This window comes from Tachysurus vachellii, chromosome 1, assembly GCF_030014155.1.
Source record: "Tachysurus vachellii isolate PV-2020 chromosome 1, HZAU_Pvac_v1, whole genome shotgun sequence".
Taxonomy (NCBI): Eukaryota; Metazoa; Chordata; class Actinopteri; order Siluriformes; family Bagridae; genus Tachysurus; species Tachysurus vachellii.
The window spans coordinates 6,470,622-6,496,189 of NC_083460.1; the positions used below are offsets into that span (position 1 = coordinate 6,470,622).

Below are 25,568 nucleotides of genomic sequence, written 5' to 3' on the forward strand. Positions count from 1 at the left end.
ACAGTGTGCGGAAGTGCCGCCGCGTTTAACTCCGCCCACTCAGACGAAACCACGCCCCACGCACAAATCCAAGTACTACGGATGGAGACGGACGCAGCGACGTAATTTGCATATTCAAATATCATGCAAATACGTTTGTATATAAATGATCACAGGAAGAGATTAATTAAACAATCAATTAAACAAGTTCATTAAACACTACTGATAGGGAGGACAAAAAATGTTGTGAAAAGGTGTGAAAGCAAGGATGCTTGTAAAGAAAACGAGAAAACAGGAAGGAATATGAAAGCTGCTCTGATTTCCTTTGTGTCTGTGGTTTAACCGGTTTCTTGTGTTATTGCACAATCTCGAGCTGCCCCCATCTGGCCAAACATACCAGCATGCTGTAGATCTTCCTGCTCCATCCTCCATCTTTACAGAAACCAAACCTTGGCAGGAAATGACTTCTTAGCACGTGGCAATTTCACACTTTAAATAGCTTTACTCCATTGGCAGATCTATCTATCTATCTATCTATCTATCTATCTATCTATCTATCTATCTATCTGTCTATCTGTCTGTCTGTCTGTCTGTCTGTTTATTTATTTATTTATTTGTTTTCTGTAGAGATAAATACTAAACTGATTGTTAAATGATCTACTGAAATAATTTACTGTAGAGTGTCACCCAAACGAGGATGGGTTCCCTTCTGAGTCTGGTTACTCTCAAGGTTTCTTCCTCATCAAGTCAAGTCAAGAAGCTTTTATTGTCCTTTCAACCATATATAGCTGTTGCAGTACACAGTGAAGTTTCTACCGGATCGTGGTGCTACATAAAACAAAGACAGAGCTACTGTATAAGGACTTAGTAAGTAAGTCTTAGCCACATAAAGTGCATCTGTGCAACCTGGTGCAAACAGTGCAGGACAAAAGACAACAAGACAGACAAGACAGTGCAGGACAAAAGACAGGGAAATCAATGTCATGTCTTCTCAGGGAGTTTTTCCTTGCCGCCTTCGCCTCCGGCTTGCTCGTTAGGGATAGGGATAGATACTGTATATAGTATCATAAATTTTAAAGTTAATTTTTTTAAATTAATTTTAAACTTTAATTGTATATATTCATTTATTTATTTATTTATATCCTTATTTCCTTCTTCTTCTTCTTCTTCTTCTTCTTCTTCTTCTTCTTCTTCTTCTTCTATATTTATTACTTTTTTCTCTCTATTCTGTTTCCATACTTCTGTAAAGCTGGTTTGAGGCAATGGGAAATTGTTAAAAGCACTATACAAATAAACTGAATTGAATTGGACAAGAACAATTATTTCAAAATGAGTATAAATGATGTGATTTTTAAACCGATGTCTATAATAAAATCAACAAAATATACCTAAAATGCCACTAAATGAACACACCGTGATCAACATTCTGTGCTTTACAACGCATGCATTCATTCATTCAGAAATTTCCAGAATATTTATATGAACGTGACCCACATTGAGACTCATCCTGCTGGTATGGGGATGTGGACCTGAAAAGGAACAGTGACTTTGCTTCAAAATTTATTTTCTGGAATTTTCCACTGCGTCTGTTGAGACAGATTTTCAGCCAAAAAAATCTAAAGTAAAAAATAAAATAAAATAAAATAAGATAAAATAAATAACTTAATTAATTCTTGGCTCGACAGTTGATATAAGCTTTCAAAATGTATGCTAGCTCTGGTAGAGGGAAAACTATGCTTGAAGTTGAACTTTTTCTTAAAAAATAAGACAAAGGATCTATTTTTTAAAACGTTTTTACATTTTTTTTTATTCTTACATGATTATATTTATAGCTTATAAATAACTTCATACATAAGCTTTAAGTTAGCAAATTCTGGGCTGCATCTGCTGTTCTAGCGAGTTCTTCTAGACTTTTCTAGACACGTTTTCTATAATAACTCTGGAGTCAAGTAAACTCTAACCCTGCTCATGAGTTTAAAATGTAAACAGATATAATTCAATTCGATTTAAATTTATTTGTATAGCGCCTTTTACAATGGACATAGTCTCAAAGCAGCTTTACAGAACATAAACATAAAACAAAAGGTTATTATAAAGAATAATCTAATAAAAAATTCTAGATTATTATTAGATATATTTAAATGTGTTTGTAATTATCCCCAATGAGCAAGTCTGAGGTGACTGTGGTGAGGAAAATCTCCCTTGAATGGTGAAGGAAGAAACCTTGAGAGGAACCAGACTCAAACCTCATCCTCATGTGAGTGACACCGGAGGGTGTGATTATAAATATACAGTCTGACAAATGTTGTATTGATGAGGAGGTTGTTGTGCTCAAAGACCATATAGATCGGTGTTGCAGTCACCTAAGGCTGCTTTCACAGGTGTTTTTTCTCAGAGCGAAGAAAATACAACAACTTTTATCTCAGAGAGGATTCGGGGCTAAAACTGTTACTAGGTATGACACATTCTGTTGAAGACCTTGATTGGTTGTTCAATCATAAAAAAGAGGTGTCATAAAAAATATGGTCCAAGACACAGTATGTGAGGCTATATCGTGTAGGTATTAGTTTCACTGATATACTAAATGATATGAATATTTAAATAGAGGCACATTTGTCTGCAGTTCCAGCTACAGGTCTTCTGAGATATGTCTAGATCAGGATCCTGATATTTTTGGCAATATTCTAGTTGGCAAAGTTGCTCAAGCACTAAAGGACACGGAAGGTGAAGAGTAACTGCACACAGATTCTCATTATTTGGTTTTGAACCACTTGTGTCCATTGTAGCTTTGCTAGTATGTGTCAAGGTTGCTGTCTACTCAAACCTTTAAGTTTAAATTCTATTGTGGAGATGAACAGGTCTTTTTAGGATTACATAATGTTTGGCTCCTTCCATATTGACCTCAACCTTGACCAGTTTCCTAATCCCTCTTGAAGAAAAGCAGCAACCCAACCACATGATGCTACCACCACCACCATGCTTCACCGTGGATGATTTTCTCATGGCGATAAGAGATTTCCCACATTGTCGAGCTTTGTCTTAAAGCCAACAGGTAAAATTTTCAAAGCTCAAATGTTCATGCTTTAAAACAGATGCGTCAGAGAAGGAAAATCACACAGGTCTCCGAAACGGCAGGGCTATGCTACGAAGTCAAAGAAAACATTCCAGAAAGGCAGCGAGGTATAGGAACAAATTTATTTCAATTTAAAACAGATACTTTATTTTTTATTTTTTTTTAATAGATTTTTTTTAGAAGGCGGTTATGAAAATCTTTTCCATGTTTGAATGAGGTTCAGGCAACAGTGGTTGTAATGAATCAATACAAATAAAGACAAAAAAAAAAAAAAAATAATAAAATGGCGAGAATGTTGTAAATTAATGTACAATATGATCCCTCGCCTTGAGGGCTTTAATAGTAATATTTTCCTAGCCCATAAATTCCAACCCCAACACAGAGCACATGCATTTTAAAAATTACAGTTTATTAAAAAACAAAAAACAAACAAACAAAAAAAAAAACAGCAGTTTCTCTTAAATATAGAATAAATTCATTGTTTTTTTTCTCTCTTTATACCATATTTTGAGTTGGGGTTTAAAAAGGGGAACGTTGTGTCTCAGAGTTCGGTCCTCGATGGTTTTGAACGACAGTTTGCACTTTACATAAATTCAGTGTCCATGGAGGGAATTGGCACGTGATATAATTCAACATTTACATCCGGTAGCATGGGGAAACAAAAAGGAGGGAAAGGGATATTTCACATGCCGTTCTCCATCATCTTTACAGAGAGATGGGAAAATTACTTCAATGGCATCTAGAAAGAGCATGAAAAATTGAAGTGTCTTCCAGAACATGAATTTTAAAAGTACTAGCCTGCAGTTACAGTGTCGCTACAAAACATCACCGACTTGTTCCTCTGGATGGAGAATTACTTGGATGAATCTCTCTCTCTCTCACACACACACACACACACACTGTACCACTTTCTCTACCGACAACACTTGTGCTAATGTTTCTCTCTTTGTATACCTGGGTATAAGCTGTGATTCATGTTAAAAAACTCATCACAGGCACTCTGATGATACAGCAATGCTAAATAAGTGTAACTACTGCATGATCTTAGCCAATACTGCATTATGATAGTTGGGGATCATAAAACAGGGGATAAAAAAAAAAAAAAAAAAAACTGACCAGAAATATTTGTAATCAGTAATCTGCTTCACAATACACTGTGCTGTGTTTGTGCTTCTTGCGTTGTGACACTGAAAATGCCCAAAAATATGTCAAATTCTCATCGAGGTAGACATAAAAACGCTGTGCAGATGAACTGTTATTTTAAAAAAAAAAGAAAAGAAAAGAAATGAAAAGAAAAAAAATAAGGAAATACTTTTCCATTGACAGTTTTTATGATGATCACAAACAGAGTCTGGTCCAATAATTCCAGAGGTCTACGTAGTAAAAACTTTCTCTTCCAAAAAGGGCTTTGGAAGCTTTACTCATCTTTGTGGCGTGAGAAAAACAATAAAAAAAGAAAGTGCATATAAAATAATCAGACCATTACATGTCTTCAGAGTCTCCATAGGACTAGCATCCATTACAATAACCACCTAAAACAAACACACATTCATAGCATCGTCATCGGGAGACTTCCGTGTTGCGATATTGCGATTCAGGAATTGACGTTCGTTAATTATTAAATCTTAATCCACAAATGAAAACCAATCACAGATATACACCAGTTATACTAAGACGAGGGTCACGAGCGATGCGGATTATTAATTCGTACATTTTTGGGTGTTTAGTGTTTGCAAAAATACTGTTGTGTAAAACTGGAGTATGTTTTAGTTTTCAATATTTGAATGACCTACACTGAGATTTTCAGCTCTTCCTCATTCAGTGGAGATCTCACCACCTCCAGATAATCCTCACTGACACTCTAGACTTACACTGAGGCTCTGATTTACTGAAGGTTTGTGTGTGGAAAAGCAAGCGCAAAAATAGCTTAGGCGTTTTCCTTAATGCAGAAATACAGACTTTATGAACAAGAGCGCAAAATGGCGCAGCACTACTTGTTCACGTCCTCAGAAATGACTGCTTGGTTTTTATAAAACTCTCAGATGGTACACATGTCAGACCTACTGACAGGCCGTGTTTCGCTTACTGGCCTTCTGGCTTTTCTAGATTAAATTCATTTGAATGTATTAAAGTCGACTTGAGAAGAAGCAGCCGCCTTTATTTTTGCCACATACACATTACAGCACAGTGAAATTCTTTCTTCGCATATCCCAACTATTTGGAGGATGGCGTCAGAGCACAGGGTCAGACATGATACAGCGCCCATGGAGCAGAGAGGGTTAAGGGTCTTGCTCAAGAGCCCAACAGTGGCAGCTTGGCGGTGCTGGGGCTTGAACCCTGATCCTATGATCAACAACTCAGACCCTTAACCACTCAAGCCACCACTGCAGACACTGTTCATGACAAACATCACTGTGGATTAATTCAATTCAGTTTTATTTGTACAGCACTTTAGACATTGAACGTTGTCTTCAAGCTTTTTACATGAATATATAAACGGTAAATTTGAAATTTATATTCATGCCTAATAAACAGGGACGTTTTGGACGACACCTCCAAGCAAATCATAGTGAACAAAAGTATAAAGGTGGCATTTTCATGAAAAAAGCAGAAGCGTTTTTAACTTACTGAGTGATGCTAAAGCAAGTGGGCAAAAATGTGGAAAAAGCTACAGCTAATCTGTACAGCAGGACAATTGTGAAATTTGGGGCTTCATGAAGATTCTGTCCATGCTTCAATCTAGATTCATTTATCACTAGGGATTCCCTTGAGCATGAAAGTCAATTCAGAAACTCTGAGAAACCCTGGCATTGTTAATGCACAAGACAAGACACAGCATCATTTATATTAAATGTCCTTTGTGTAAAGTGTTGACTTTCTATACGCTTATGTTGTAGTTTTGGACTCTTCTCTGGAACATTCTTCTCTGTCCTCCTTTACTAACACTCATTTTTATCGTATAGGTTTAAAATAGTCCTAAATGTCACACTCTGCTAAACCTAAAGATCATTATTCATTCATTCATTCATTCATCTTCTACCGCTTATCCGAACTACCTCGGGTCACGGGGAGCCTGTGCCTATCTCAGGCGTCATCGGGCATCAAGGCAGGATACACCCTGGACGGAGTGCCAACCCATCGCAGGGCACACACACACTCTCATTCACTCACGCAATCACACACTACGGACAATTTTCCAGAGACGCCAATCAACCTACCAAGCATGTCTTTGGACCGGGGGAGGAAACCGGAGTACCCGGAGGAAACCCCTGAGGCACGGGGAGAACATGCAAACTCCACACACACACAAGGCGGAGGCGGGAATCGAACCCCCAACCCTGGAGGTGTGAGGTGAACGTGCTAACCACTAAGCCATGGTGCCCCCCCTAAAGATCATTATTCTTATTCTTATTCTAAATAAACTTGTCTGTTGTTGTAGTAGTAAAGTTTGTGCATATGCCTGACGAGGTTCTGAGCTTTAATTACTTTTCACATCAAGTTCAAATTAGTTTTAAATAGAGGGAAAACTGATGGGACGTACGTTTGAACCACCAGAAAAACCATTTTTTAACTGCTCCTTGTGCATGAACGAGACTTTTTCTCCCATCATCTCTTCAACTTCCTGTATGAAAATATTATGTGTTTTTCTTTTTCTAGCCCTTGATGATAAAATATGAAAGGAAACCTGTAGAAAACTGCAACAGCTTTTTTTTTTGTCCTTCTACCAGCTCATCATTTGTACAATAGAGAACACGCTGCAAGGGAACAGAAATTGTACAGAGATGGTATATCGATCATAAAATAACGTTCCTTTCCTAATTGCTTGAAGCACTTCACTTAAGTATCACATAAATTTGAACTTTACTTTACTTCAAAAAATGGAAGAAAATCTGCATACTGTCAAAAATCATGTTGCCAAATCGGTTGCCAGAAAAAGTAACTAAACTGCGATAAGAGCTAATACAGAGTTAATAGTTTTGTACAGCAGAAAAAGACCCCACCGACTTCAAAACTGGTCCATAAATTAGATAAATAAACAATTCTTTTATGTACTTTTTACGTGATCTTTAATTCGTTCCCCTTCTTGAAAAAACGTTTCGTATCTTTAGATACTGAAAGTAAGAACATTCAGAACATAAGAGGGGGCTGTACTTTTTTTTCTTCTTCCAAACCCGAGCGATTTCTCACACTATTGCTCATAACTGCTTCCGTGTACAGCTATGTGTATGTCTTCGGAATAATTGTAGTGAAGAGTAAGAAAGGGAAAAAAAAAAAATATCACAGTATCAATAATATTGTAATTCATAAGAAACCAACCAAAACCGTACACAATAACGAAGTCATTTTTTTTTTTCCTTTTTTGCCAAATATACTGTACCACAGACGTTTTTTTTTTACATAAGCAATAAAGTGTATACGTATTTACAAATATAAATATACACAATCAATTATCTTGCGACTTACTGCACTCCCTTCACTTAACACTAGCTCCTGACCCTGAACAAAGCTAAATTAATATACCTGTCCACAAATTCTTATTTCACAAGATGTCTTGAAAAAAACAAAACAAAACAAAACAAAACAAAAACCTAAACAAATAAAAGAACATGTGCGTCAGGCCACTGCTTGGTGGTGATATCTGGAGTATTATGAGTGCACTGATGAAGTATCTGGTTTTTTTTATTTAGTCATGCAGAGTATGTTACCAGAAACTGATTGTTTTTTTGGGAAAAAAAAAAAAAAAAAAAAGCAAAAACGTGTATAAGGAAAGGTGCAAGCAGTTTCAATAATAAAAAAAAATGGACACAGGAAGGAAGTGATGGAGTTGTGATTAAACTGTGTGAAAAATTGGCAAAATGATACCTACGAAGTTAATATTTGTACAACACACGGATAAATCCAGATAATCCTTAAAAAAAAAAAAAAAAAAAATTCAGTTTCTTACCCATCTTTGAGAAGATTGAGGTGCGGTCATACGATGACAGCTGTAACTATAGTAACCTATCATTAAAACTTTTTTTTAAATGATCATCTGAGCGACGTTACACTGATTTGCGTCCGGCTCTCCTCTTCGTTGTGGCGTTACATCCTTCCTCACCCCCCTTCCCCACAATTACAATGCTCACAAAGATTACATTCATAGATGTGAGGTGAAGACTCGCCTCACACCACCTGTGGAACCTACCAAAAAAATAAAATAAAATAATAAAAATAAAAAATAAATAAAAACCCTTTGGATTCTTGACTCCTCTGAAAACAGGCAATAGAGCCGTTCTGCACTTCAGGCACCACAGCGCTTGTCCTTGTGTCTTTGTTTAAATAAGGTGAGATTTTCTTTTTGAAAATTTTCCCCTCCTTTAGCAGGATGTTAAAAAAAAAAAATTATATATAATTGGAGATCCCTCCATCCATCCATCCATCCATCCAGGCAGGAGATGTGACTGAAGAAGCAGAAGAAAAAGCTAGAGATGTCGATTCCAGTTTCCTCTAACGACGTAGTCGATAAATGCGATATCGTCTAATCGATTCTGGCGTTTTCAAACATTATATATATATATATATATATATATATATATATATATATATATATATATATATATATATATATATATATACATACACAACAAGAATGAAAACGAGAATTCTGCGTCTATAAGCCCGCGTCATCAAATCTGACACAAAATCCCAACAGTCCAATGGAAACGAAGGAGGAAGAGATAGAGAGAGGCTTAGAGGGAGGGAGCGCTTGAACACGAGCTGCCGACGAGAGAACGTGGACAGGCTTTGGCAAAACAGACAGAAGATATAAAAGCAGGTAAGGTCTGGAACACCCTCAAACAAAAACAAAAAACAGGAGGCTGGAAAACCGAGTGGACCGTGGGTAATCGAGTGTGTTGTGTTGTGTTGTGTGTGTGTCTGTTCTGTGCTGCAGTGTGAGAGTAGTCCCCGGAGATGGCAGCCTACACCAGGTTGTACTCTTTGAGGTTAAGCTGCAGGATGGTGTCCTTTACGGCGGCGAAGACGAAGCGGATGTTCTCCGTGTCCGTGGCGCAGGTGAAGTGCGAGTAGATGATCTTGTCGCTGTCGGGGTTCAGATCCACAAACATCTTCAGGATGAACTCCCGTGCCGCTTGTGCGTCCCGCTGAGGCCCTGCACGAGAAACACGGCGACATGCGAACGTTAAAGGAAGCGCTGCTCAGGATCCGATCGCGCTTTATTCTTTAATCACGCGACTTACACAACCTTCAGTTACCAGCTGTTATACAGTAAGTGTTAAAAGACAAGAGAAGAATAGTTATTAATAAAGTGATCACTTAATTATTCTGTATTCAATCTTCAATAGACCCATTTATATTGGTGTGAGGGTTGCAGATTAAAACAAATTCTCCCTGAAATATGAACTTTTCATATCTGTGATACAACTTCACCCCTATTCGATGGTCGTTAAGCAGAACGGGCGGTAAAGTCTCCGTATTAAAAACCAAAGCTTTGGAACGCATCCATCTATTGTATTGATTATTGCACAAAGGATAATCTCAGTAAACGGTCAAAAGGTTGGGACACGATTTCAATTCAATTCAATTCAATTCACTCAAAGCAGCTTTACAGAAGCATAGAAACAGAATTAAAATGTACAAGTTTAAAATGAAGTTACTATTTATATCCAACACCTATCCTACATGATCAAGCCTGAGGCGAAGGTGGTGAGGAAAAGCTCCCCGAGAGGAACCAGACTTCTCAATTGAGTGACACTGGACAGGAAATAATATAAATGTAAATAATGTACTTTCTAGAACGGTTTATACTGTAGTCGAGTAAAATTGTGCAACCAGGAGCTCCTGAGGATCTAACAGGTGTCAGGGTTGTCACTAAGAAGAAAAAAAGCTGTATATCTGTATACATGTATATATTTTAGACCGCTGCATAATCACACTAAATATTTGAATAAAATGAAGTCTTGCATTAATACACTATTATTACTTTGCATGCTACGTTTTTTTTATCAACTAAGAATTTATAGAGTAGAAACTGTGCTGGTTTTCGGTGCACATCTTATAACATTTCCAATCATATTGTACCATCAAACTCTGGGAAGTAGTCGACCAGGTGGGAGTAGGAGATCTTCTCCTCCAGGAGGTCCTTCTTATTGAGGAAGAGGATGACTGAGGAGTTCTGAAACCACGGATATGTGATTATCGTCCTGAAAAGCGCTTTACTCTCCTCCATACGATTCTGAGAAGAAAAGGATGGCTCATTAGTACTGATATCTTTATAGTCAATGATCAGTGATTAAACCCCTAACAAAGAAACTTTTCTTCTCTTAAAAAGTAAACACAATCAATGCTTCCTAACATTCAGAAAGCACTTCCTGTGCCAACATGCTGCTCTGTGCATAGAAGTGATTACTCATTGTTATGTATGGCACTGAATCATGCCTCTAGGAATATAACGGAATAGAATTTGAGTTTCACAGTGCTTTATACAACAGGTTCTGACATCATGGATGTTGGGGTCTTAATCTTCAGGAGCCGAGCGTGAGAGTGGCAGAAGAAGAAGAGGCAGAAGAAGAAGAAGAAGAAGAAGAAGAAGAAGAAGAAGAAGAAGAAGAGAGCTCTAGAAGTGTCAGTGTTTAGTCTGATACTGAATTGCACACTTTTCAGGCTTCAGGAGGTTTACACACATAAAGACATGCATTCAACAAGCTGAGGCTTTGTTTGTAATTCCTGAGGGAGGGAAGGAGGAAGGGATGAATGAATGGAGGGAGGGAGGGATGGATGGAAGGAAGAAACAGAGAGGGAGGGGGAGGAAGAAAGGAACAGAGAGGGAGGGAGGGAGGGAGGAACAGAGAGGGAGGGAGGGAGGGAGGAACAGAGAGGGAGGGGGAGGAAGAAAGGAACAGAGAGGGAGGGAGGGAGGGAGGAACAGAGAGGGAGGGAGGAAGAAAGGAACAGAGAGGGAGGGAGGGAGGAAGAAAGGAACAGAGAGGAAGGGAGGGAGGGAAGAAGGAAGGAAGGAAGGAACAGAGAGGGAGGGATGGAGGGAGGAAGAAAGGAACAGAGAGGGAGGGAGGAAGAAAGGAACAGAGAGGGAGGGAGGGAGGGAGGGACGGAAGGAAGGAACAGAGAGGGAGGGAGGGAGGGAGGAAGGAAGGAACAGAGAGGGAGGGAGGAAGGAAGGAAGGAACAGAGAGGGAGGGAGGGAGGTAGGAACAGAGAGGGAGGGAGGGAGGGAGGAAGAAAGGAACAGAGAGGGAGGGAGGGAAGAAGGAAGGAAGGAAGGAACAGAGAGGGAGGGAGGGAGGGAGGGGGGGAGGAAGGAACAGAGAGGGAGGAAAGAAGGAAGGAAGGAAGGAACAGAGAGGGAGGAAAGAAGGAAGGAAGGAAGGAACAGAGAGGGAGGAAATAAGGAAGGAAGGAAGGAACAGAGAGGGAGGGAGGAAGAAAGGAACAGAGAGGGAGGGAGGAAGAAAGGAACAGAGAGGGAGAGAGGGAGGGAGGGAGAGACGGAGAGAGGGAGGGAGGGAGGGAGGAAGGAAGGAACAGAGAGGGAGGGAGGGAGGGAGGAAGGAACAGAGAGGGAGGGAGGGAGGAAGAAAGGAACAGAGAGGGAGGGAGGGAAGAAGAAAGGAACAGAGAGGGAGGGAGGGAAGAAGGAAGGAAGGAACAGAAAGGGAGGGAGTGAGGGAGTGAGGGAGGGAGGAAGGGAGGAAGGAAGGAACAGAGAGGGTGGGAGGAAGGAAGGAAGGAACAGAGAGGGAGGAAAGAAGGAAGGAAGGAACAGAGAGGGAGGAAAGAAGGAAGGAAGGAAGGAAGGAACAGAGAGGGAGGGAGGAAGAAAGGAACAGAGAGGGAGGGAGGAAGAAAGGAACAGAGAGGGAGGGAGGAAGAAAGGAACAGAGAGGGAGGAAGAAACAGAGAGGGAGGGAGGGAGGAAAAGAAAGGGAGGGAGGGAGGGAGGAAGGAACAGAAAGGGAGAGAGGGAGGGAGGGAGAGACGGAGAGAGGGAGGGAGGGAGGGAGGGAGAGAGGGAGAGAGGGAGGGAGGAACAGAGAGGGAGGGAGGGAGGAAGGAACAGAGAGGGAGGAAAGAAGGAAGGAAGGAACAGAGAGGGAGGAAGAAACAGAGAGGGAAGGAGGGAGGAAGGAACAGAGAGGGAGGAAATAAAAAGAGGGAAGGAAGGAAGGAAGGAACAGAGAAATAAAGAAAGAAGGAACAGAGGGGGAAGGAAGGAAAAGAAAGAAATATAGAAAGGTTAAGTCAGAACTTTAAGGAATACAGAAAGAAAGACAGTATTTTTCTCTTTTATTCTCTTTCTTTGATGAAAGGTTTAAGCAGTTGCTGAAACTAACCACTGCTACCAGTGTTGTAAAGAGTTAAGTCACTTATTATTCAGCTGCCAGCGTTGACATTATTGTATTAGCTTCTCGTTTGCTCTTTATTTTTGAACACGACAGGCGTTTTGCCACATCTGCATTCAGCATTAAACACGAGATTCTTCAAATCCGCATTAACTCTTATGAGTTATGAAGGCTGATAAAAAGCTACGTGCATCTCACCTCGTTGTCGGACTCCACCAACACCTGGTCGTACTCGCTCAGCGCCACCAGGAACATGATGGACGTGACGTTCTCGAAGCAGTGGATCCACTTCCTGCGCTCTGACCTCTGCCCACCAACATCCACCATTCTGAGAGCAGGTAAGACAAAAAAATAAATAAAAACAAGGCTGTGTAACCTGCTTTAAATTACCGCCTTGAGCTGAACATGTGGAGCTGTACACGTTACTGCTAGCTACAGGTGACAAAATCTGACAGAAGAAATAAGATGGCGTGTCTCTGTTCCTATGAGCCCATGTTTCTATGGACACTCGATGTGAAAGATAAGATCCCAGTGTTGAAATTTACTGTATCACAGCAGCTCAGAGCAGTTCAAATGCAGGTATAAAAAAACTTAAAAGAAGAGAAACATTTAATATAAAACAATAATACAAATAAATAAATAAAATTATATAAAAGTAGAAAGTATTGCACAATAACATCAGTGTAATAGGACATTAGTAATAATATGGTTATTAATAAGAGATTTGGCAACACTGTACATGGATGTAGTCATGCCAATAAAGCTTGTTGAACTGAACTGAAATTAAAATGTCATATCAAGACATAATAATAATAATAATAATAATAATAATAATAAACAAACTATATTAAGGAGAGATTTAAAAAAGAAAATAGCTAAAAATTAAAACACCATGAGATATAAGATATACAATGATATATGGGGTGTGTGTGTGTGTGTTTCTGTCAGATCACATCTGAAAATGATTTCTTCAACACGACACTGTACATTTGTGGATGCACCGTCTGTACATGATTGATTGAAATAACACGAGGAACAAACCAGAGAATTATTCAGCAAACTAATTAGAAGTGACACTGATGACATTTCTAGCAGTGAAACACTAACAATTGAATGGATGCACTTTGAAATTGGAGAATAAGAAGGAAGACCGTAGTGGTTGTGGTGAAGCGAAAGGAAGTGAGAATATGAACTTGATTTGAACTTCCTCTTCACATTAGCATGCTGTCTGTTCTGTTAGCCAGTGCAGAACGTACACCTCTGTTCAGACAGGGTTACTCTGGGACCTTTGTTTCAACTTCCTCTTGGCGTAATCGTATAGCTTCCTGTCTCCGCCGTTAGAGATTACAGGTGAATCTGAGATAATTCCATCATTTTCTTTTCATCCGGATCAGACATTTTAGCGTTTTTCTCTCTACTGCCCTGACAAAATTACAGACCAGATTACTGCTGTTGTAGTTGACCGACTCTGTGGTGGATCCTTTTTTCGTCCTGAACAGATCGACACACCTGGGATTGTGCAGGTCAGAGGAGGGTTTTTAAAGCACCGTTACTTGCTCCATTCACTTGGGTTATTTTAATGCACATACATCACAGAGAGAGAGAGAGAGAGAGAGAGAGAGAGAGAGAGAGAGAGAGAGAGAGAGAGAGAGAGAGAGAGAGAGAGATGGAGGAGATGGAGATGGAGAAAGAAAGACAGATACAAAAAGAGAGCGAGAGAGCGCGCGTGAGAGAGAGAGATGGAAACAAAGACAAAGAGAGATAAAAAGAGTGAGAAAGTGGCAGAGAGACAGAGATAAGAGAGAAAAAGACAGAGAAATAGAGAGTGACACAGGGAGATAGAGAGATGGAGAGAGCTGGAGAAACAATTGACAGAGTGAAACAGAGCGAGACAAAAAGAGGGCAGCAGAGAGAGATGGAGAGAGAGAAAGATGGAAAGAGAGAGTGAGATAAAGAGAGACTGCCATGTTTGTCAGTTCCGTCTAGAACTCTAGTCTTCCTTCTCTTGACGTTTAAGAGACCAAAATAAAAACAAAACCCTCAGCTTGTTATGCTGCAGAAAACCCCCAGATAAACTGCCACACTTATGTCCTGAAGACTTTTCCTTTAACCCAGACGATTGTGTCCTATCAGGTGTGAACTGAAAAGTAATAAAATCAGTTAAACTTTTCGTCTGGATCATATCGTATCCTACACGTAGTGAGATGTCTCATTGTCAGAAAGAAGGTGATTCATACCTCCCCTAATGAATAGAATTAGAAATGACCCTCTAACGTGAAAAGTGTTCGTGTGTTCTCGTGTGTGTGTTCTCGAGTGTCACCTAACCTACAGAAACTGTTACATCAGATTGATTTAATCCATATTTATTGAGATTCTCAAATCACAGGAGATCCAAAAAGTGCTCATCTAACCTATGTGTACATAGAGACAGAGACAGAGAGAGAGAGACAGAGAGAGAGAGAGAGAGAGACAGAAAGAGAGAGAGAGAGAGAGAGGTGAAACAGACGGATGAGCGCAGAGAGCTTTACGGCAGGTTTTAGGGCGAACAGCGCCACCCGCGCAGCTCCAATGCTCCAGCCCTGAGCCAGCGGCCCACAGAGGGACCTTTGATAAATGAGGCCCTCTAGGAGCGCCTGCCTAAAAATAAAGCTCCTTCACATCGGCCGTCCTCATTTCCTTCAGCCAGGGGCTCGCTGACCTACTTCCAAACACACACACACACACACACACACACACACACACACACACACTCCGTAATGTAGGACGAGCTGCTAAAGTTCTGAACGGACACGGATAGCAAAAGCGAGAAGGAGGAAGAGGAGTCGGTTTTACGAACGGATGACCTACAAGACCACTGAAAGTTTAAAAAAAACCCGAATTGGACCGTTCTCATTCCTTCTCACTACAGAGATTACACTTTTTACATTTAGAGTGTGTAACAACGATTCTCTTTGCATGCTGACCTCCAAACAGAAATATAGCATCTATCTGATTTAAAAAATAAAACAAAAATACAAAAAGAGAAAGAGAGAGAGAAAAGAGAGAGAGAAAAGAGAGGGAGGAGAGAGAGAGAGAGAGAGAGAGAGAGCGAGAGCATCCCAGGGAGCCATATTTGTCTCACTAGACAAGAGAAAAAGGTTTGCAGGTTTTTGCAGCTAAAAAAAAATAATAAAAAAATACAAAAAATCAATAGATCTGCAGCAGGGAGAGCTGTTGACTGATGTTGAAGTTCGGTTTGATCTTTTTAGGTCACTAAATCACACAGACACCCATGAAGCCGAGAGCGTTTTGGAATAAATAAAATGTATAAATACATACATACTATATATATATATATATATAAATAAAGACTTCTACCTGAAAATAATGCTTTGCAAGTCAAAAGGGTACTCGATGATGCCCGTGGTTGGGATTCGGACCCTGAGCACGTCCTGCTGGGTGGGCAGATATGATGGCTCAGCAATACGGTCCAGATCGGTCAGATAGCTGTGGACAGGAAAGGAGAGAAAAAGAAATATCGTGAAGGTTGAGAACAAAACAATCAGAAGTTGAGGAGTCAAGTACTGAGAGAATGACACACTCATCCACAGTCCACAGGACCTGAGGTAGAGCTGTGAGCTACGATGATATCATTTTGGCATCCTTACACAATACTTCACAAACAGTGGTGAAATGATGGAATGGAATGGATTAAAATGAGTCGAGGCAATGAGACTTATTAATATTATTAATATTACTAATAAAAAAGGAAATACAACTGTTGTGTGTGTGTGTGTGTGTAAAAAATAATAAATAAAAAAAAATTGACTTTCCTGTAAGCGGGGGGCACGGTGGCTTAGTGGTTAGCACGTTCGCCTCACACCTCCAGGGTCGGGGTTCGATTCCCGCCTCCACCTTGTGTGTGTGGAGTTTGCATGTTCTCCCCGTGCCTCGGGGGTTTCCTCCGGGTACTCCGGTTTCCTCCCCCGGTCCAAATACATGCATGGTAGGTTGATTGGCATCTCTGGAAAATTGTCCGTATTGTGTGAGTGAATGAGAGTGTGTGTGTGCCCTGCGATGGGTTGGCGCTCCGTCCAGGGTGTATCCTGCCTTGGTGCCCAGTGACGCCTGAGATAGGCACAGGCTCCCCGTGACCCGAGGTAGTTTGGATAAGCGGTAGAAGATGAATGAATGAATGAAATCATGTGTCCCACAATTATTGGCACCCCTAACAATTCCTCTGAAAAATTTTATTATTTTTTTTTTTAAATATATTTTTCTGTAGTTGCTAAAGTTGGTCAGGGTATCTAGGAACTTTTAATTAGTAATTCATGACTTCCTGTTTCCCTGGGGTATAAATATGACGTGACACAGAGGCCTAATTCTCTTACCCATTTGTCAACATGGCAAAGACAAGAGAACAAACCATTCAAGTAAGGCAGATGTGTGTCGACCTTCATAAGTCAGGCAATGGGTACAAGAGAATAAAGCCACTCGCCTTAACTTGCCCGTATCTACAGTCAGAGGAATCATTAAGAAGTTTAAAACAACTGGAACAGTGACAAACAAGGCTGGAAGAGGTCCCAAGTTTATCTTGCCACAATGCACAGTGAGGAGGATGGTAAGAGAAGTAAAAAAAATTCCTAAGCTCACTGTCACAGAATTGCATCAAAGAGTGGCATCTTGGGGTCACAAAGTCTCCATAACAACCATCAGACGCTCTCTACATGCCAACAAGCTGTTTGGGAGACATGCAAGGAAAAAGCCTTTTCTCACTAACACTCACAAACGTAAACGTCTGGAGTTTGCTAAGCAGTACTGGGACTTCAACTGGGATCGTGTGCTTTGGTCAGATTGAGCTTTTTGGCAACAAACACTCTAAGTGGGTCTGGCGTAAAACAAAAGATGAGTATGCCGAAAAGCACCTCATGCCCACCGTGAAGTATGGTGAAGGATCTGTGATGCTGTGGGCCTGTTTCTCTTCCAAAGGCCCTGGGAACCTTGTTAGGGTGCATGGCATTATGAACGCTTTGAACTACCAGGACATTTTAAATAAAAACCTGATGGCCTCTGCCAGAAAGCTGAAGATGGGTCGTCATTGGGTCTTTCAGCAGGATAATGATCCAAAACATGTGGCAAAATCTACACAAAAATGGTTCAACAGTCACAAACTCAAGGTCCTCCCATGGCCATCTCAGTCCTCAAACCTCAACCCAATCGAAAACCTGTGGGGCGAGCTAAAGAGGAGAGTGCATAAGAGAGGACCCAGGACACTGGATGATCTAGAAAGATTGTGCAAAGAAGAATGGTCAAAGATCCCTCTCTCTGTGTTCTCCAATCTTGTGAAATGTTATAGGAGGAGATTAAGTGCTGTCTTGTTAGCAAAAGGGGGCTGTACAAAGTATTAATGTCAGGGGTGCCAATAATTGTGGGACACATGATTTCAAGTTTTTTTTTTTTCTAGCTGTGTGATTTTTTTTTTTACCACCAAAGTAATGTACTTAAATGAAAGGTTGGATTTTTCTCTTTTTTTGCATTTGGATTCTATGTTGTTTAATTGGGTTCTATGTTATTTTTAGAAGTCCACGACCACATCTTAAACAGGGGTGCCAATAATTGTGGAGGGCACTGTATGTATATATGTATACACACACACACACATAAAAAGAGTGTGTAAGTGATAAACGCTCATGCTTCATTATCAGTTGAAGAAAAATGATCATAAAGAACAGAAGACAGGCTGATCTTGTCTGTCTGCACTGAGACCATCAGTCGGAGTGACGCGAACATAAAGCTGGAAAGGATATACACTTTTCCTGCCTTTACGTAATTAAATTTACTTTTTAGAACGCCCTATAACAGCAGCTGAACAACTGATGACCTTTGAACGCAGCTCATTTACAAACGACTGCTCATAAACTTATAACTTTTAATGACGAAATTGTGTGAAGTTTTTTCAATGAGTGACGAACACAAAGCTATAACTTGCTCTGGGGAATTTTTTTTGTTTCAATGCCATATCACGTGCATATACAAGAGAGTGTGCACAGCCAATCAGACTGCAGAGTTTAAGATTGTGGAGTTTGTCATTTTAAGATGTACACCTACAGTCTATGATCGCCCAACAGCTAGAATCTCGTCTTTTGAATTGATCGTCATGGGGAATGTAACACACTAGTACTCCAGCAGGGGGCGCTGTTTTGCGTTGCACTGGAATTCTCTGCTGTCTGTACTGAACAGTTTCATGAGTGGTGAAGTTGAAGGTTTATGACCCAGGGAGCTGAGCATCACAGTTGGTGCAAGCTCGTGAAATCGTTGAACCTGTTTACATTTAATGTTGCTAAAGCAAAGCTACATTCAGACGCAGTGCCCCAGAGTCTTGTTGGTTTGAGCGTATTAATAATGAACAAAGGCTTTTCACAGAAACTTTACAAAAGTTTGAATGGAGCTCAAAACCTTCTCAAGAACCAGCAGTACACTTCTATTAGTCTTCAGTCTTTCTAATTCATACACACACACATTCAATTATTACAGACGACCCAGTATAGCTTTAATGCTGGAGCACGTGTCGCTCACATGTCTGAACAGTGCATGGAAACTCACTATTTAGTAGAATCAGAGAGCTGGTACTCTCTGCGCCGGTCGTAAGCCTCCTGGATGCCTGGATCCGACCACAGCATCTTAATGGCGTTAATGTAGGGCTGTTCAAACGAGGAGACCTTCTCGATGTCCACCTCCTTCACCAGCATGGCATTGGCCTGCAGATAAATAACGATCCCAAAACAGGAAATGAACACAGCAGGAAAAAGGACCAGTGGTGATTTTACAGACATGACCAAAGCAGGTAAAAGAACAGCTTGAATTTTACAGAGTCTAACAAATCCATAATCCTCATAACCTACATAGACGTCCTTAGAGTGAGAGAACTTTATTCATTGTTTCTAAAGCTGTTGGGCGGCATCTCGATGACGTCTCCAAAAGTTAGGATGAAATTCATTTAAAAAGAAAAATTTATGCATGTTCCCTGGTAGAAAGGTCTCAGGCATTATTAAAATTGGGCTTGCACTTGCTATTTGTTAATTAAAAACGACGAGAATTCAAAATCTTAACATTTTTCTTACACAGTGTGACATATTGGCAAAAGAAATGGCATTTGGGTATGTAGGAGAAACATGGAGTTAAATGGAGGTGCTACGCTGAGGTCACCACAGAGCCTGTTAAAACAATCGCTCTAGCTGACGAGACAAAAGCTTTCGCCACGGAAGCGAGGCCGTATTTATTTGAACCTGACCAATGGCAAAAGTTTGTGCTCCCCTGTGAGCATCATCAGTGTGTGTTTGTTGTGCTTTGATTTCAGGTTGTCTTTAAAATGACTTGGCCTGGTTTCCGAAAGCAGTGTAAAAATCACCTTAGCTCCAAGTTCTTGGAGTTTGAACTGTGAAGTTTTTGGGAATTTGCTGAGTCAGATAAATAAATTGTTTGATTTTATATAAATAAAACCAGATGAATATTGCACAAATTCTAGTTTAGTTTCTTCTTGTAAACACTTTTAAAGTGCATTTATATGAACTTTTGCCATATTGCTCATGGGTAATATCAGCTCTGGTTTATTATTACCCAGATTTGTTTTTTTTAACACTATTCACAACTTATATAACACTGGGGTGGAGGCATTTTGTTACAGGGGAAAAAAAATTGTCTCGCAGTTGGCGCTGAAGAGTCTCGCTTGCGCTCGTAATGCATGCACAAGAGGGATAATCGGAATCGCAGGCTTTGCTTTTTTTTACTTGTCGGCTCTATGGAGCGCCAGCGAAGCCAAGAGGAATAGAAAGTGTAGCCAAAAATGTCCCCCCACCAAAAAAAAAATAAAATAAAACAGAAAGCGAAACCACATCCTTACTGAACCACCGAGCAGGGAGTCTTTTACTTCATATTAAAATACTCCAATGTTCAGTAAAGCTGCAGAGGAAACATCAGGATGGAGGATTTCCCTCAGATGACAGAGAAAAAAATATAAGAAGTGAACAAGGCTCATCAATAAAGAGACTTAACTTCAACAACAGTGAGGTGAAATGTAATCTTCATTAATCAAGATTTATTTTGTAGTAAAACACAAAATCAGAGTCAGAGTCAAATCTGTACTACATTGTTCATCTCTAGCTAAAGAGAGAGATGCGGCAGCACTTTAGTGTTTTAATCTGTCCAGTTCTCTCACCTCCTCATCTGTATAATCTGCTCAGCTTCAAGACATTTGACTTTGATGCTAACCACCACTGGAGGGATAACGAGCTGGCTTGAGTTTGTCCCGCAACTCACAGCTGCAGTGCATTCTGGAGCTTTGGGTCTGATGTTCATCACCATTTGTATGCCTCATCAATGTGGCAGTAAAAAAAAAAAAAAACCTGACAGTTGAGATTTGCTGAATTTGTTTTTCGCACTGAAGGCCGTTGTATCTACACAAGCAACGTCCCACTTCACAACGTCGAACTTACAAATTAGCATTGGATTAGTAAACACACCAGAAATGACATTTTCCAAAATGACTAGCGTCAACAACATCGATCACGGCGTACTCGGCTCTTCCTCACCTTGTTCTGATCGTACTTGTAGGGGATTTTGAGTGTCTCCGTGGCACGGATCATGGACTGCATAGACGTGTAGATGTTCTGGTAGACCAGCTTGGTGAAGCCGCGCTTGTCTTCCTCCGTGTAGCCGGTGCCATGAATGATGCGCATCTGTTTGATGAACGTGCTCTTGCCGCTTTCTCCCGTACCTGACATCAAAGCGCGAGAGGACAAAGGTCAGGGTTAAAAAGGTGAGACCATGTGATGCTTATCGTGTTCTACTACCGCTTCATTCGATATCACACATCATCCATTTCACATTGTTCTTGCGCTTGCAAAAGACACACACGCTGGAGAAAGTCAATAGGGTCATTCAAACACGTCACATCCATTCATCGATGAAAGAAAAACTCACTCTAGTCAGGAGGCAGAACAACTTTCACCACAATATTTTCTGCAGTAATCGAACAGATCATATGCAGATATTCAGTTAACTGTACTTATTAATATTAGATGAGCTAGAGATCAATGAATTAGTCGAAGAGGCACAGGATGTCTGTTTGGTGATTGTAAACGCCACCAAATACGCTGGATTCTGCATGTTTGCAAGTTTTATTTGGTTGTTTTTTTTTCCTCTGGAAAACAACTTGAATTGGTTAAAAATGACAAGCACAGGATTCTTTTTTAAACACGTACCAGTGCAGACACACATGTATTTACTTTCTCAGACAGCGGTACTCATGTTCGACACGCGTGAACTGAGGAGGTCGTCTTTGCGTGAACTAGTGTCGTGGTGACTTCAGAGGGAACGTCCAGCCCAAAGCTAAGGAAAACCAGGTGATATAGAAACATTGTAAGCTTCTCTGAATAACGGGGTGTGTGTTTGATATCGTCGTTACAATAAGCAATGGCTAAAAATGAACCAAAGTTTTTAAAATCAACAAAGACAGAGAAATAAAAAAGACCCCCCCACCCCCCAAAATAAATAAATAAATAAATAAATAAATAATGCTCTGAAATGAAGGCAATCATCTGGCACATTCTCACATAAGCACAAAACTGACACTCTGAAAGTAAGCTCCATGCCCCAATGATTCATTAACTCGTCTCTTCCTCTTTGGACAGGTTATTTTGAGAAACGGCAAAGGAAGCGTTTAAATGCTCGAAGCAGCTTGACCCGGGCTTTGAATGAGTCAACCTGACCCCGATTCTGTACCTCTTTAAGAGTGACAGAAGTCGATGTGGGTTTTTTTTTTTTTTTATTTTCCTGGTAGAAGTTTGCAAAACCACTATGCTGACATTCCCAGAGAGACATAACCCTGCACTAATGATCACAAATGCTGTTATTAGTAATTAAGCTCTATTTAACTCAAATGACTCGCTTTTTCTACTATGATTTGAACACGAGTCATGAATTATTCAAATGACCTAAAGTGTAAAACCTCTGTGAAGGAGTTGATTTAATGTCCTTGCGCCATTTTTTTCTTTTTCCCATGTTTATATTCTGACATTACAGATTATCAGAGTATACCGACACTGAGTATAATTAACAGTATTCTCGAATACCCGTGAATTACTTGTGTGTTGATGTTTCCCTTCAATTCTTTGCTCACATAAAAATGAGCAGCTCATGTCAATATTTAAATCAAACCTCACTGGAATATTCATGAAGGAAAAGAAGCAACAAGCGTACGCCAGTTCCACTGTCAATGAGTGAGTGTGTGCGTGTGTGTGTGTGTGTAAGTGTTAACTGAAGAGCTGATGGCAGTGTGTAGAGGTCCTTAAGATAAATTTGAGCACCTCTTTACAGACAAAGCTCCTGAATAACTGCACACGGAGCAGAGCAATGAGGTTTGTTACAGGCTAAAAGTGATGAGAAACGGAGACTTCAGAGACCTGGGATAAGGATTAACATAATTATGATTAGGGTTGCAAAATTCCGGGAATTTTCAAGGCTGGAAACTTTCCATGGGAATTAACGGGAATATATGGAAATAAACTGGCAATTTAAAAAAAAAAAAGCAGAGTTGGAACTTAAATGTAGTTAAAATAATTTTGTTATTAAAAAAAAGCGCATAATTTTGTTTAAAACAATAAGATTTAATGCAATTTAAGTGTACCCTTAAGTGTGAATTTGTACCCTGCGTTCTTCGGTCACTTGCACACAGCACACTGCTTACTGGAGGGCCATTGAGGCCAAACCCCCTGCATGTGCTTAATTGTACCCAATACCTAAACTTAAGAACTACCTTACTAAACTCTTAATAAGCAGTAAATTAGTGTGTTATGACCAAACAAAATGTTTAATATGATATAGTTTATATAAATTTCCCTATATTTCCAAATAATTCCTGTAAATTCACATAAATTCCCATAATTTCCATTAAATTCCCATAAAGTTTCCAATTTGGAATATTTCCAAACTTCCCCAGATTAAGTTCCCGTAGAAAATTTCTGGAAATTTACCGGAAACTTTCCGCCCCTTTGCAACCCTAATTACGATACTCAATTAGAGTGAGATGTATTTTGACAATGGATGAAATCGTCTTTTCAGCCAGTAGCAGTGATTTTGCATCAAAGTGCCACAACACACAACAAAAACTATGCATATGAAGGTGTATTCGTGTTTAATAATAATAATGATAATAAAATAATCTATATATAAAACTGCAGACTGCTACATCTGAGGTAAAAACCTGTAGCAGATAGCAACAAGCATGATTTTTAGCTTCATGAGTTTCAGTTCAATAGCATGCACATAAATCTATTTATTTACATCAACAGTTTCTGATATTTTATTTGGTTTGTGCACATTTCATCCATTTTGTTTCTACATCTAAACAGTGTTCCACATACTTCAACACTTAACCATATCTGACAGAAATTCACATTTTCATACGGTCTGTGATGATTGGCTAGACTTGGGAAAATCTACCTAGCAACCAAAATGTGCTTTGATTGGTGGAAGCTGGACCAATAGTTTTAAAGATGTGCAAAAATAAAAAACACAAAAACAACAACCCTTCAGCATTAAAAAGAAATTACTAATAATCTTTTAATTACAAGCAAATAAACAGCACCAGTTTAATAAATACATTTTATGTTTGTATTAAGATGTTTATTTATATTCTTGAAGCTGATTGGTCAGCTGATATTGGTACGATTTCTCTAACATCACACTCTTGTACTGGGTGTTCCAATAAAAATGACGGCTCTATAATAAAGAGCTTGTTCTCTATGTTATCGTTTCACATCAGAATCTAAAGCAAGTATAAAGCGGGTTAACACTGACATGTTGTTTAAATTAAACAGAAAAGTGCTCTTCTTTTAAGGACATTAATTTATTAGTTACATCTAGGGTTGCTAAATTCCGGGAATTTTCAAGGCTGGAAAATTTCCATGGGAATTAACGGGAATATATGGAAATAAACTGGGAATTTAAAAAAAAAATAAAATAAAATGCAGAGTTGCCTATAACAAGGAACTTAAATGTAGTTAAAAACATCTTGCAGCATAATTTTGTTTAAAACAAGATTTAATGCAATTTAAGTTGAATTTGTACCCTGCATTCCTCGGTCACTTGCACACAGCACACTGCTTACTGGAGGGCCATTGAGGCCAAACCCCCTGCATGTACTTGCATTCTTCCATAACATGCACAGTAACACTATTTTAGGGTCATTTAACTAGTTGCTTATTAGCATGAATATTAATAGTATATTGGCTATTTATTAGTACTTATTAAGCACATATTAATGCCTTATTCTGCATGACCTTATTCTACATTCTTAATTGTACCCAATACCTAAACTTAATATCTACCTTACTAACTCTTAATAAGCAGTAAATTAGGAGTGTTACCACATGCACATAATTTGATGACCCTCTCCCACACACTCACTCCACCCTGAAATAAAATAAAATCCTCCATAAAATAATGTTGATTACAATTAAGTTTATTATGTTTATTACAAGCATAATAATGTTTATTATGCTTTTGTGTTAATGAAAAAATCAATTAAAGTTCTGCTTACAATTAAATCCGTCAAGACGTCATTTTTAAAATTTGTATTTCCTTGCATATAAATTTCCCTATATTTCCAAATAATACCCATAAATTCCTGTAAATTCCCATAAATTCCCGTAAATTTCCATAAATTCCTGTAAAGTTTGCAAATTGGAATATTTCCAAAATTCCCTAGATTAAGTTCCCGTGGAAAGTTTCCGGAAATTTACCGGAAACTTTCTGCCCCTTTGCAACCCTAGTTACATCACATTTACAGAAGTCGTCTGCAGTGTCAGTGACTTTGTAATACTCGATAAATCATGAGATTACTGCGATTTCTCTGCCGCATGACCGACTGTTAGGTATTAATTCATTACCCTTCAAGCGATGTAGAGAGGTGTTAAATGTAACTACTGGATAGATTAAAATATGATGCACTGCACATGGGGGAAAAAAAAATAAAAAATTTTTTTATTCCTTACCGATTGCACAACCTGTTGTTTATTGTTTTACTGCTTTATTAGTGGATAAATGTCATGTGCATGGGAAATTTGTGCGTATCGAATGCTGTGCTCGTAAAGTTGAAAAGGAAAGTGGAAATAAATATA

General features: G+C 39.4%; 2 protein-coding genes across 2 annotated transcripts in view; one reads left to right on the forward strand and one right to left on the reverse strand.

The window, feature by feature from the left end:
• Window positions 1-25,568, forward strand: part of plpp2a (phospholipid phosphatase 2a) — a 227,450-nt gene that overhangs the window by 100,425 nt on the left and 101,457 nt on the right. The window lies entirely within an intron of this gene.
• Window positions 8,700-25,568, reverse strand: part of gna11b (guanine nucleotide binding protein (G protein), alpha 11b (Gq class)) — a 43,594-nt gene continuing 26,725 nt past the window's right edge. The window contains exons 2-7 of the mRNA XM_060870268.1: window positions 20,979-21,163; window positions 18,994-19,148; window positions 15,769-15,897; window positions 12,610-12,739; window positions 10,133-10,286; window positions 8,700-9,203 (exon numbers count right to left, since the gene is read on the reverse strand). Of these exons, the coding sequence (XP_060726251.1) occupies window positions 9,013-9,203; window positions 10,133-10,286; window positions 12,610-12,739; window positions 15,769-15,897; window positions 18,994-19,148; window positions 20,979-21,163 (944 nt within the window). The 3' untranslated portion in view covers window positions 8,700-9,012. The remainder of the gene's footprint in view (window positions 9,204-10,132; window positions 10,287-12,609; window positions 12,740-15,768; window positions 15,898-18,993; window positions 19,149-20,978; window positions 21,164-25,568) is intronic.